Here is a 12,438-nt window from a genome sequence, read left to right on the forward strand (position 1 = left end):
GTCTGGATGTTTTATTTTTACTATTCCCATATTTTTCAATGATGACTCTCTTTACCGTCACACAGTCATGTTTTTACTGTATTACAATAGGGAGTTCTACTATACAATACTTTGCAATGTAATACTTTTTAATGTAAATAAGATATATATATATATATATATATATATATATATATATATATATATATATATATATATATATATATATACAGGTGCATCTCAATAAATTAGAATGTCGTGGAAAAGTTCACTGATTTCAGTAATTCAACTCAAATTGTGAAACTCGTGTATTAAATAAATTCAATGCACACAGACTGAAGTAGTTTAAGTCTTTGGTTCTTTTAATTGTGATGATTTTGGCTCACATTTAACAAAAACCCACCAATTCACTATCTCAAAAAATTAGAATATGGTGACATGCCAATCAGCTAATCAACTCTAAACACCTGCAAAGGTTTCCTGAGCCTTCAAAATGGTCTCTCAGTTTGGTTCACTAGGCTACACAATCATGGGGAAGACTGCTGATCTGACAGTTGTCCAGAAGACAATCATTGACACCCTTCACAAGGAGGGTAAGCCACAAACATTCATTGCCAAAGAAGCTGGCTATTCACAGAGTGCTGTATCCAAGCATGTTAACAGAAAGTTGAGTGGAAGGAAAAAAGTGTGGAAGAAAAAGATGCACAACCAACCGAGAGAACCGCAGCCTTATGATTGTCAAGCAAAATCCATTCAAGAATTTGGGTGAACTTCATAAGGAATGGACTGAGGCTGGGGTCAAGGCATCAAGAGCCACCACACACAGACATGTCAAGGAATTTGGCTACAGTTGTTGTATTCCTCTTGTAAAGCCACTCCTGAACCACAGACAACGTCAGAGGCATCTTACCTGGGCTAAGGAGAAGAAGAACTGGACTGTTGCCCAGTGGTCCAAAGTCCTCTTTTCAGATGAGAGCAAGTTTTGTATTTCATTTGGAAACCAAGGTCCTAGAGTCTGGAGGAAGGGTGGAGAAGCTCATAGCCCAAGTTGCTTGAAGTCCAGTGTTAAGTTTCCACAGTCTGTGATGATTTGGGGTGCAATGTCATCTGCTGGTGTTGGTCCATTGTGTTTTTTGAAAACCAAAGTCACTGCACCCGTTTACCAAGAAATTTTGGAGCACTTCAGGCTTCCTTCTGCTGACCAGCTTTTTAAAGATGCTGATTTCATTTTCCAGCAGGATTTGGCACCTACCCACACTGCCAAAAGCACCAAAAGTTGGTTAAATGACCATGGTGTTGGTGTGCTTGACTGGCCAGCAAACTCACCAGACCTGAACCCCATAGAGAATCTATGGGGTATTGTCAAGAGGAAAATGAGAAACAAGAGACCAAAAAATGCAGATGAGCTGAAGGCCACTGTCAAAGAAACCTGGGCTTCCATACCACCTCAGCAGTGCCACAAACTGATCACCTCCATGCCACGCCGAATTGAGGCAGTAATTAAAGCAAAAGGAGCCCCTACCAAGTATTGAGTACATATACAGTAAATGAACATACTTTCCAGAAGGCCAACAATTCACTAAAAATGTTTTTTTTATTGGTCTTATGATGTATTCTAATTTTTTGAGATAGTGAATTGGTGGGTTTTTGTTAAATGTGAGCCAAAATCATCACAATTAAAAGAACCAAAGACTTAAACTACTTCAGTCTGTGTGCATTGAATTTATTTAATACACGAGTTTCACAATTTGAGTTGAATTACTGAAATAAATGAACTTTTCCACGACATTCTAATTTATTGAGATGCACCTGTATATTCATATTTAGGTAATAAGAGTTGGGTGGTAATATGAATGCAACTGTCATGAAAATAATGTCACAATGAAAAAAAATTCTTCCTAATTGTTATAAAAAATAGACTTAATTTAGCAAAATATAACATTTGATTTGTTGTACTTTCAAAGTAAAATAGGACAAGAACATTTTCTTGACAGGTTTCGTGAAAATCATCCTTAAGCTAGTATGGTAGAAAGTATTTAAAACCATAGAAAATTACACACTTCACCTTTAAGAAAAAGCACAGTCACCTGACAGTCAACTCTTGCACATTAATTACATTAAAATCCCTATGCAGCACATCAGTATGTAACAGCATGTCGAGCTCCGTCCCCTCATAATAGCCCTTTGTGCCTTTACAACTCTGCAATTCACCCTATTCAGCCTATAAAGACAAACTGTCAGGTTACCCGAATTATTCAAGCCCCTCGTCCTCAGATGCAGCCTTCATTTTCCACTGCTATATAAAGATCCACATCACACTCAAAGTGGAATAGGACCCTTGAGTCTAGTGAAGCACGGGGTACAAAGCAGACCTCTTTATCATTGAGCAGAGGTTCAGGTCAGCTTCCCTCCAAGCTTGCTTTCAGTACTCGACACAGCAATTTAAAATCCACCAACAAATGCAGCTTTAGCAATATTATAGTCCGTCATGGTGAAGATGGCAAATTGGTACAAACAAATATGTTTTTTCAGACCACCTTTTAAGATCATAGCAGCATCAAAACAAATTTGATATAAGAATTGCTGGTAACACTTCACAATAAAGTTATATTTATGGTAAGATTAGCTAATGCATTAGGTATAATTAACTATCATTGAATACTATTTTGTACAGCATTTATATATTCTGTTAATGTTATTTGTTTTATAAAAAAATTTAAAAAAATGTAATGTTCATAATGCATTAACTTGTGTTAGCATAAACAACTTTAAATGTTAAAAAAGGTTGGTAACACCTAAGGTTCTGTTTGTTAACATTTGTAAATCTACAAACAATTAATACAGTTTTAAACTCACTCACTCAAAAATAAATAAATACATAAATAAAATCTGTCATTATTTACTGACCCTCATGCTGTTTAAAACCCTTTTTTTTTTTGTTTGTTTGTTTTTTGCAATGTTTGTCTTCATCACCATTCATTTTCATTGAATCTTCTTACCATATGATGAAATTAATTGTGACTGAGGCTCACTTTATGGCCATAATCTCCTTGTGTTCCACAAAACAAAACAAAAAAAGTCTTATGAAAGTGAGTAAATAATAGCAGAAATTTCATTTTTGGGTGAACTATCCCTTTAACATTAGTTAATGCATTTGGGTATCATGAAATAACAATGCACAATACTGTATAGTCAGCAGCATTTATTAATCTTAGATATGCAATTTTGCTATATATACTACCATTTATTACTTTTTCATGTTAGTTCTTAATGCACTAAATAGTATTATCATATTCCAAGTTTATTGTCAAATATATTAGAAATGCACATTTACCAAGATTAATAAATGCTGCAAAAGTATTGTTCATTGTTAGTTCAAGTTAAATACTGCATTGACAAATACAACTATATTGTGAAGTTGTGAAGTGTTACTGGATTTTTAAGTAAAAAAAAAAAAAAAAAAAAAAAAGGGTTATTTGCAATCATGTAGTACAGACTCTCATTTAGTCAGAAAGAATTCTGCTTTCATATGGAAAATATATTTCTTTTTCACTTCACCCACTTCACTTCACTTCACAAGTCAGAACAATATAATTTCATCTGTCTATAATAACAGCTCAACTCTATAATTACCACAGGGAAGATTAGTTATTATTGATTACTTTTTATTTCTCCAACCGTAAAAATAGTTGACCCTATTAAGTGTTGCATTGTGTGTGCTACTCGCAACAAGAGCAAGGGTTTTTGAACAAAACCAATACATACAAACAAACTGCCTGGGTTGAGAGGTTCACAGAGTATCGGCTTAGTGTATTGATTTGAGCTATTGAATTGACTGCTGTCAACTTGCAACGGTCCTGCATTTGTTGGTTACCTGGTGGCACCCTGTAATCCAACTCGTTTTAACTGCCAACAAAGATATATAAGAAACGGACATCATATTTATTGATGACATAAACTTATTTTGGTCAATATAGTGCAAAGCAATCAAACGATGAAATCGAAAAGGGAACGAGAATGCTTGTATAAAAATAGTTGTTACATTAAAATATCAGTATTACACAACATAATTATTACTTAAATTATTATTTATGAATTTTGATAACATAATAAAAATACATATTAAGAATGAATACACATATTCATTTTTAATATATAATATTTCATCTAATGTTAGCTGGGAAGACCCTGTGGCCTTCCATCTTCCAAAAAAGTGCAGACAGCATACAAAGACACTTTTCCTTTGAAATTGTTAAATGATGCAAATTTTCTCTTCAATGCTGGGGTGTGCCACTGCAGAAAGAAAGCCACTTGTACAATGCAAGCTACAGTAAGTGATTGGAAACAAACAAAAGGTTCATACAGAAAATCATGGGACATGACACACATACTATTGATAAGCATTGAATTTTTTTTTGTTGAAAATATATGGCAAAGAGTATACCAATAAATACAGTACTTACAGACTAAAGCAGACAAATTGTTCTGCTCGGCTGGATGCGTTGCTGTATAATATTTCCATTTAAAGTATTTTTTTTTTTTTCTTTTGCACTTGCATGTACTGTTAACTCAACACCCCCCCACCCCCTGCACCAAACCTTTTAAATTCACAATATATGCATGATTATATTCCTGAATATGTATTTGGGTGAGATTAACCTGTACACTGATTTATGTGTATTCAATCTTCTAATTAAAAAAATAGACTTTGCATCGCCAGTTTTACATCACTCGTGCTTTCATCCAAGTTTTGCAAGCTCTGTTAATTATTTTCATTCATATTTAATTATTTCTGTAATGCCATGTGGTTTTGAAAATAAAGTAACACAGTTTGGCACACCCCACTGAAGGTTTGGAATATTTTTTTTGTAGTTGTTGTATATTGTGCCAAGGCACCCTCCATTTTGAGTCAAAATAGCGGGAAAAAATGCTTTTAACGCATTTAGAAATAGACCAAGATTTAAAACTGGCTTTGTGTCGTCTGTTTCTCAAAAACTTCGAGGTAGTCAGGCTCTATTTGAAGTTTTGCCTTTAGTTCCAAATAGTCATTTCTACTGGGTTCCACAAAGACAGTACTTGGCGCCTTACTGTATAGCATAGTTTCTCGTATTCCTTCGGGATGTAAGAACTGGCGCCTGACGTCGAAGTTTGGTTGATACATATACGGAACGGGGCCATTGTACTTGAATTCAAATCTGTTGCCAGCAGTCGATGGAGATTTATCTGGTTCTAGAATCCCTCGGAAGAAGTGTTCCACATCTTGAACAGGGGACTGCTGCTCACGAGCCTCAATGGTGCTAACCGTGTAAGTAGGACTCCTCAATGTGACTTCTTGGTCTTCGTCAGTATTACTCCTGTAAGTGACCTTCAACTCATGAAGGTCGGGGTAATCCTCAACAGCATTACCTTCCCTGGACCGATAGATTGGGTTTTTGCACATATGACCTAGCGGATGTGGTATGTACTCATAAAAGTGACCTGCAGGGGCTTTTACCTTGGGGACGGAGCGATTGCTATAGAGATTGTACTGAAGGTTGAAGGAACTAACGTCCGAGTTGTTTGTACTGGTACGATCGCTCTGAGGCTTCTTACGCCTCTTCATGACCACAACAAACAGGCCGGCTGCCACAAAGACTGACATTATAAAAACAAGAAGGAGGCTGAGAATCAGGACAGACAAGGGAACATTACTGGAAGGGGTGTTGAACCTAAGGGGTGTCTCGGTCATAGTGATAATTTCTACTAAAGTTTCCTCTGACGGAACAACCGTGGACACAATGACGTCAGAGTAATCAGGGCACAACTGCTCAGAAGGGATGACCCTCATATCCTGTCCTGCAAGTCTCTTGGGCATCACACATTTGACATCGTTGACTACTGTTCCGGTGTTGAGTTGCTCCAACCAGATCTTCATGCCGACCGCATCACAAGAGCATTCCCAAGGGTTCTCAAACAGGTCAATCTGAACTAGAGCTTTCAGCTGGTCAAGAACTCCACTCACGGGCAGATTTTGAAAATGGTTGCTGCGGAGATTGAGCCTGGAGAGCGACAGGCTAGAGAAGATGCCTCCTGGCAACGTTTTTAAAAGATTATTGTTGAGGAAAAGCAGCTGAAGGTTGGGCACAAAACGAAAAGTGCCACCTACAATCTCTCCAATCTTATTATATTCTAAATACAAGTACTGCAGACTATTTAGCCCAAAGAACATGTCTGCTGTGAGTCTATCAATCAAATTGCCATTCAAGTACAGCCTACGTAGGTTAATTAAATCCCCAAAGGCGTGATCATGAATGAGTGCTATCCGATTGTTTCCCAGGTGCAGTAAATCCAATCCCTTGGCCTCCACGAAGTCGGATCTACGTACAACAGGGATGTAGTTCCCTGTAAGGTACATCTTTTTAGGATTGTATGGCTTGGGCTTTAGATCTGATATGTTCACAATCTTCCTTTCCTGGCAGTTGACATTTAGCCCCAGGTCGGAGATTTGCAGATTGCACGTACAGGTGGTGGGGCAGTCCAAAGGCACAGGAGATTTGGTCTGAAAAGCAATGATGGGACCATAGTTGTAGGGGTTGGCTGGAATTCGAGAGGTGGGCTTTGATTTTGTTTTGCTGGACTGACGGGTGCCCTTGGTTGGCCTGAATGAGAAGCGTAGGACAGCTGAAGATGTGGCTGATGCCGTCACAGCTGCCGGTGTTGTCTGGAAATAGCCACTAGTGCTGAGCGGGGGTGGTGGATGCATCTCGTACTCTGATATGGCCCTTCTGGGACACAGTTCCTGCTTGGAAACCTCATCCAGATCCCTGCCATGGAGCCTGAATGGAGTCTCACAAACCACTTCCCCCACCAAAGCAGTGTAGGCGATGCTCTCAAGCCAAGCCTTAAGCGCAATGAGCTCACAGGAACAATTCCATGGATTCTCCTCGAGCTGTAATTCTACTACCTTGTCCATATGCTCCAAAAGTCCAATGTAAGGGAACATTTTCAACCGGTTTCCCCTGAGATCCAAGTGTGTCAAGGGCACATTCTGGAAAATGTTTGTGGGCAAATAAGACAACAAGTTGTCATTAAGAATGAGCACAGTCAGTTGATGAAGCCTGCTTAGAGCATTTGGTTCGACAGTGCTAATAAAATTATAGTCAATCTGAAGATATTCTAGGCTCTCGAGTCCGGCAAATGTGTCGTCCCTAAGCATGTCTATTTTGTTATTGTTCAAATGTAGTCTTTTTAATCCCTGGAGTCCGTTAAATGCCCCAGTCTCCACCTCCGATATGTCATTATTACCTAAATGCAAAATAGTAACTCCAGTGTAGTTGATGAAGTCGTTGATGGATAATCGTTTCAACAAATTACCAGTCAGCAAAAGATGGTATGTGGAAAAATGTACTGGGCTTACTTCCGACAGTCGCACAATGCCCCTGTTTTCACAGCTGACTGTCAGAATGCCTTCCCTCTCCTCGCAAGTGCACAGATTCCTACAGATCTCCCCATAATTGTCATACATCTCAACCAGACTCAGAGATGTGGTGAGCAGCAATATTATTTTCAGTATCCAGATATGCATTTTCTTGTGCATGAATGGCATGGTTCACTGTTGTGTAGTTGCAGTTTGTGGTATCATCTAGAAAGGGGAACAAATGGGATGAGTGACTGACACATGAACATACAATCTCTGTATCTGCAAAGTACATCAAATGGTGGACAATCCAAAAACGGGACAAAGAAATAAAAAAATTAAAAAAATAACAAAGATAAATAACAGTATCCTTCCCGTTTATGTGAAGCCAAATGTTCCTACTTAACAATGAGAGTTGCACAATGTGCACTGTTCTTTAGCTTCTAAATTTTGTAATGCAATAGCTTGTAAATGGATTCAATTATTTATATTTTTTTTATTCATTTTTATGCATTTTTGTTACATAATCAAGACAAATAGTCTCATATCATCTTCATATGTCAAGTCCATTGATTTGTTCACTACAAAAGAGTATGTATATCATGTAAATGCCCATGATATTTCAGATACAGTCACAATTTGTTTCAGCACGACACTCAAGCACATTTATGAAGACATATGACACATTGGGGAGAACTAAGAGAGAACGTTCTCGCTCCTTTGCAATTAAAAGTAACACCGACTGAGTGAAATACGAGCCACTCTCCAATGCGCAATTTGGGAATGCATTTTATTTATGTATTTATTTTATTATTTTTTTTTGGCGGCATCTCAATTCAAAGAGGTAAAATGTGGTTTCCAAGAATTTGAAGGTCTGACATCGAGAATGATGGCAAAAATCGACAAATTATTTGTCACTCTGGAAACTGCTATAAATCTCAAATGCAAATAATTTTTCATCATCAAAGACACTATATCCTCAAAGCATTGAAAACTAGAAATGCCATTTCCTTTACTCACCCAACATATCCGACGACCGTTTTTATCAACTCTCAACGAGTATCCAAGTTAAAGCTCAACTCAGAGTGAACAACAGCACATCTACATTTCACAAAGTGCCTATGATTAATTTCCCTCAATGTTAGTGCTATGTGACAGTCATAGCTCATCCCTCAGGCGACAAAGACGCGAGTTGATTAGAAGCAAAACGCGACGTCATCGATTATAGCCCGATTCCATCTTTATGGGGCGCAAAACAATAATATATTAAAACATTTTGTTGAGCATCCGCTAGAAGCATTTGTATCCATACTAATCAACCCCTCTCTCTCTCTCTCTCTCTCTCTCTCTCTCTCTCAGATAGAAACGAACACACACACACACACACACACTGACAGATAGAGCACGTAAGTCTATTGCGCTGTACTACATGCAAGGGAAAATATGGCCAACAAGTCCAGTTGAGTTTTTATTAAGGTATTACTTATCCAAAAATGTAAATATAAAAATAAAAACAAATGAGTTTGTAATGTCACGAATTCAAACAAGAGCTCATTCGTTGCCTACTGTATATGTTCGCCGGTCTTTCCGAAGGAACGCGTTGGCAATTTCTTATTAATAAGCCCTTTATAAGAACTGAAGCGTCGTATAAAGTTGTGTAAAACACACATGACAGAATATTTCACAAAAGACATCAGCACAAGTGTTCAAGTGCCAGCTTTTGCTAATTCCCTATGCCAGCGTAACTGCATTTCAGCACCACGGACAGCCCCGGGCGCATCAAAAACGGGGAAATCCATATTCCTTACCCGCTTAAATGTGGTAAATTCGCACATATCATGACCAATCCATAACCTTGACGACCACTGGTTAATTTTTACCCCGACTGAGCGAAAATATTCCGTGAGGTTGTTCGTGATCAGCCCGGATATCATAAACTCTCCCTGGAAACGTGACGGTCAGCGGGCAAAAAAGGAGGAAAATGCAAGTTTTGGAAAATCAGGCAAAATCCAACCAGTGCAATGTCCATTTTAAACGGCAAGTTTACATTTATTTATATAAATGTATGAATATATTCACCAGCAATCGCTGTCTATCCTTTCTCTAAATGCGCGGACCGGCGAAACGGACGCGTGAAGAACGCATCATCCCTGGACTGATTGCGAGTGGTACGGCTTGTATCGCGTTGCCTATCGCCGGATACGCTTGCAGTTTCTTCGCAGCTCTCTGAATTCTCCGATGCGATCATATTTTTGCATTTTTTTATTTTTATTTTAATTTTGTTCTCGCACGCGGTTCCCATTAATCCGCCTTTGGAGTTGCGTTGCCATCTTCACTATAGTGTTTCAACTAGTGGAACTTGGATTTCCATTGGCTCACTGTTGCTGTACTGTCGTCAGATCGATTGTAAATTTGGGGCAGGGTGGAAAATTTATGAGAGGACTTAAAATAAAGCGCATCGTGCACACAGTATATGTTGCTCGCGCACTGCCCCTTTCTCTCTCTATCTTATTTTACTAAACATAATAATTGAAAGGTGATGGTAAGACAATCAGTGAGAGAAAGAAGCGGAAGAAAAAAAAGGAAGAGTGGAGAGAGAGAGAGAGAGAGAGAGAGAGAGAGAGAGAGAGAGAGAGAGAGAGAGAGAGAGAGAGAGAGAGAGATGTGGGGGGGGGGGGGGGGGGGGGGGCTTCCTGTAGTTTAGTTGCGTTTTGCATAATTGGCAAAAAGAGCATGCCAATCACAATTTCAGTCAATTTGCTTTGAACAAAAATAGAAGTCTATGACCTTAGACATGTCTTATAATGCAATAAAACACACTTTTATGTTCCACTGTCATCATTTAACTCAACCTTGGTGAGAGAGAAAGTCTTGAACTAATGCTAAATCAACACAATCACCCTCAATGCAGGGATTGGAATTGCTTGTGAGGTCGCATGATGCAAGATTACTTCTAATCCATAATTTTATTGACTAACAGATAAACTAAATGACAAGTAAGCTTCAACCTTGGGTAACAGATGCATTATTTGTCACCTAGAGTGTGATATAGTTTGACAGATATCTGAAAAAAGACAGATACATGTATATACTGTACACAGACCCCTCTCCCCCAATAAATGCTGTTGCTTTAGATTAAAAATAAATAAATAAATAATAATAAAAAAAAAGTGCCATCTGCAAACATATGATGCCCAAACCTTTCCCAGAATTGTCTTTTTTCTTTTCATTTGTGCAAGAACTTTTAAGAAACAAAGTGATTTTTAGTCGATGTATGAAATTTACAAATCCAAATAATTTCTTCAATTTGAACAGTATCCTAAATCTATTGTTCTATAATTTAAAACTGAACAAACTTCTTTTTATGATTTTTTTTTTCTTTTTGCAATCTCTGTAACAACTTTACAGCTCAAATAACAAAGTTCAAATGCTAAGTTTTAAGAGAAGAATTATTGTAAATGCTTTAATAAAATTATAAGCTTCACATTTCTGCCTTTAAACCCTCCAAAAATTGGCCCCATTCACTTCCTTTATAAGTGCCTCACTGTAACCTCGATTTTTATTTATTTTTTTAAAGGAAAGGAGGGACCAGTCAGTCTTTTTTATACCACAAATGCTGTCGATTGAGTTTAACCTGTATTGAACCCAGAATATACCTTTAGTTTCCAAACACTTTTTAGGGTCACTGTATACCCAAGCATACTAACAAGGCCTAAACCCCATGTGCTCTATGTTTTCTATCGCCCTCTTTAACTGCTGGCCCTAGATTTATAAGGGCCCAGCATCAATTACACCTCAAGAGCCACTAAGCACCTCTGTCCTCTTTTGTATGCTAATTTGCGACATCCACCTCCTGTCCCATTCCAATGAAGACAGTAAGTGGGTGTGACATCTATGACATCTTTAGCGTGGTATCGAAATTAACCACTAAGATGCATTAAATTATTTAAGTCACGCGCTGTGGCCAATCACATTAAGTGGCTACATTTAAAGGACACTTCCTATTGTGAAGGACAAATCTCCAGAACTGAAATTCCATTAACATAATCCTTCACATACTAGTCCATTAGTCCCACTACAGGATACAGTTTCTTTGGGGTTTATATATATATATATATATATATATATATATATATATATATATATATATATATATATATATAAGTGATGTCTGTTCAGATGGTCTGAAATGGTTAATATGGTCCTATAGCATATTATCATGGGCCTGGTTTAAAGTCAAGACTCAATTTTATACAGTCTGTAAAAGGGGGTCCCTGCTTATTCTCTCTATCCACCAAGGGATCCTTGGCCTGGAAAACACTGAAGACCCCTGGCGAAGATTATTCAAATGTTGATTACCAGGAAACTTAAACCAGGAGTGAGGTTTTTTTTTTTTTTTTTTTTTTAAATAATTTTATGATCTATTTTTTTTATTTTTTAGTTTCAGCAAATAAAGTATGTGCTTATTCCACAACTGGTGAATAAAGGTCTAATTCTTCAAGAGAAAAAAGGTTATACACCTTATGCATTAGTATATCTAATCCTCCTTTTTTGGATTCCTCTGTGGTATTTTCCAACAAAGTTGGAGCTAGCTTGGGGAAGCCACAATTTTATTATGTAAAAGCATTCCCACAAATGCACCATAACCCTCAGGCTAAATATTTCTAGTCCTGACTTTACCACAGTAAAACGAGAGCTCACATATATGTTTCATTATAAGAGAGTCATATATCACACAAAGAGGTACTGGGGCATAACAAACACATCACTCGTGGATATTACAGTCAGTGTGTGAGTGCATATTCCATCTTGGTGTCTGCATATAACACATGTATTTTAGGGGGTTGCAATCAAAAGTTTCAAAGTTAAACCCAGGCATTTATCAGCCAAAGCTCTGATGTAAAATGCCGAGTAGGATTCCGACTGAGCAGAGACGAGATTACCTATTTGACAGGTAAGACAGATTGCTAAGGGCTAGGAGGGCTGTATATGGCATTACCTTTGTCATTGCACACAGCTAAAGTAGAAAAGGAAACAAGAGAGAAATAAAAGAAGGAACTGTT

The 12,438-nt window shown here is 37.7% G+C and overlaps 1 protein-coding gene across 3 annotated transcripts; it reads right to left on the reverse strand.

Moving 5' to 3' along the window:
* Window positions 1-4,616: 4,616 nt before the first annotated feature.
* Window positions 4,617-9,524, reverse strand: LOC127444910 (SLIT and NTRK-like protein 5). 3 transcript variants are annotated; one of them, XM_051704566.1, is made up of 2 exons: window positions 9,455-9,524; window positions 4,617-7,600 (listed from the first exon to the last, which is right to left on the reverse strand). In XM_051704566.1, exon 2 carries the CDS (start codon window positions 7,562-7,564, stop codon window positions 4,940-4,942), a length of 2,625 nt encoding a protein of 874 aa, XP_051560526.1. In that variant the 5' UTR covers window positions 7,565-7,600; window positions 9,455-9,524; the 3' UTR covers window positions 4,617-4,939. The 3 variants fall into 3 exon arrangements, with proteins under 3 accessions (XP_051560526.1, XP_051560525.1, XP_051560524.1); XM_051704565.1 differs by lacking the exon at window positions 9,455-9,524 and adding an exon at window positions 9,184-9,298; XM_051704564.1 differs by lacking the exon at window positions 9,455-9,524 and adding an exon at window positions 8,396-8,539.
* Window positions 9,525-12,438: the final 2,914 nt, after the last annotated feature.

Source organism: Myxocyprinus asiaticus, chromosome 8, assembly GCF_019703515.2.
Source record: "Myxocyprinus asiaticus isolate MX2 ecotype Aquarium Trade chromosome 8, UBuf_Myxa_2, whole genome shotgun sequence".
Classification (NCBI taxonomy): Eukaryota; Metazoa; Chordata; class Actinopteri; order Cypriniformes; family Catostomidae; genus Myxocyprinus; species Myxocyprinus asiaticus.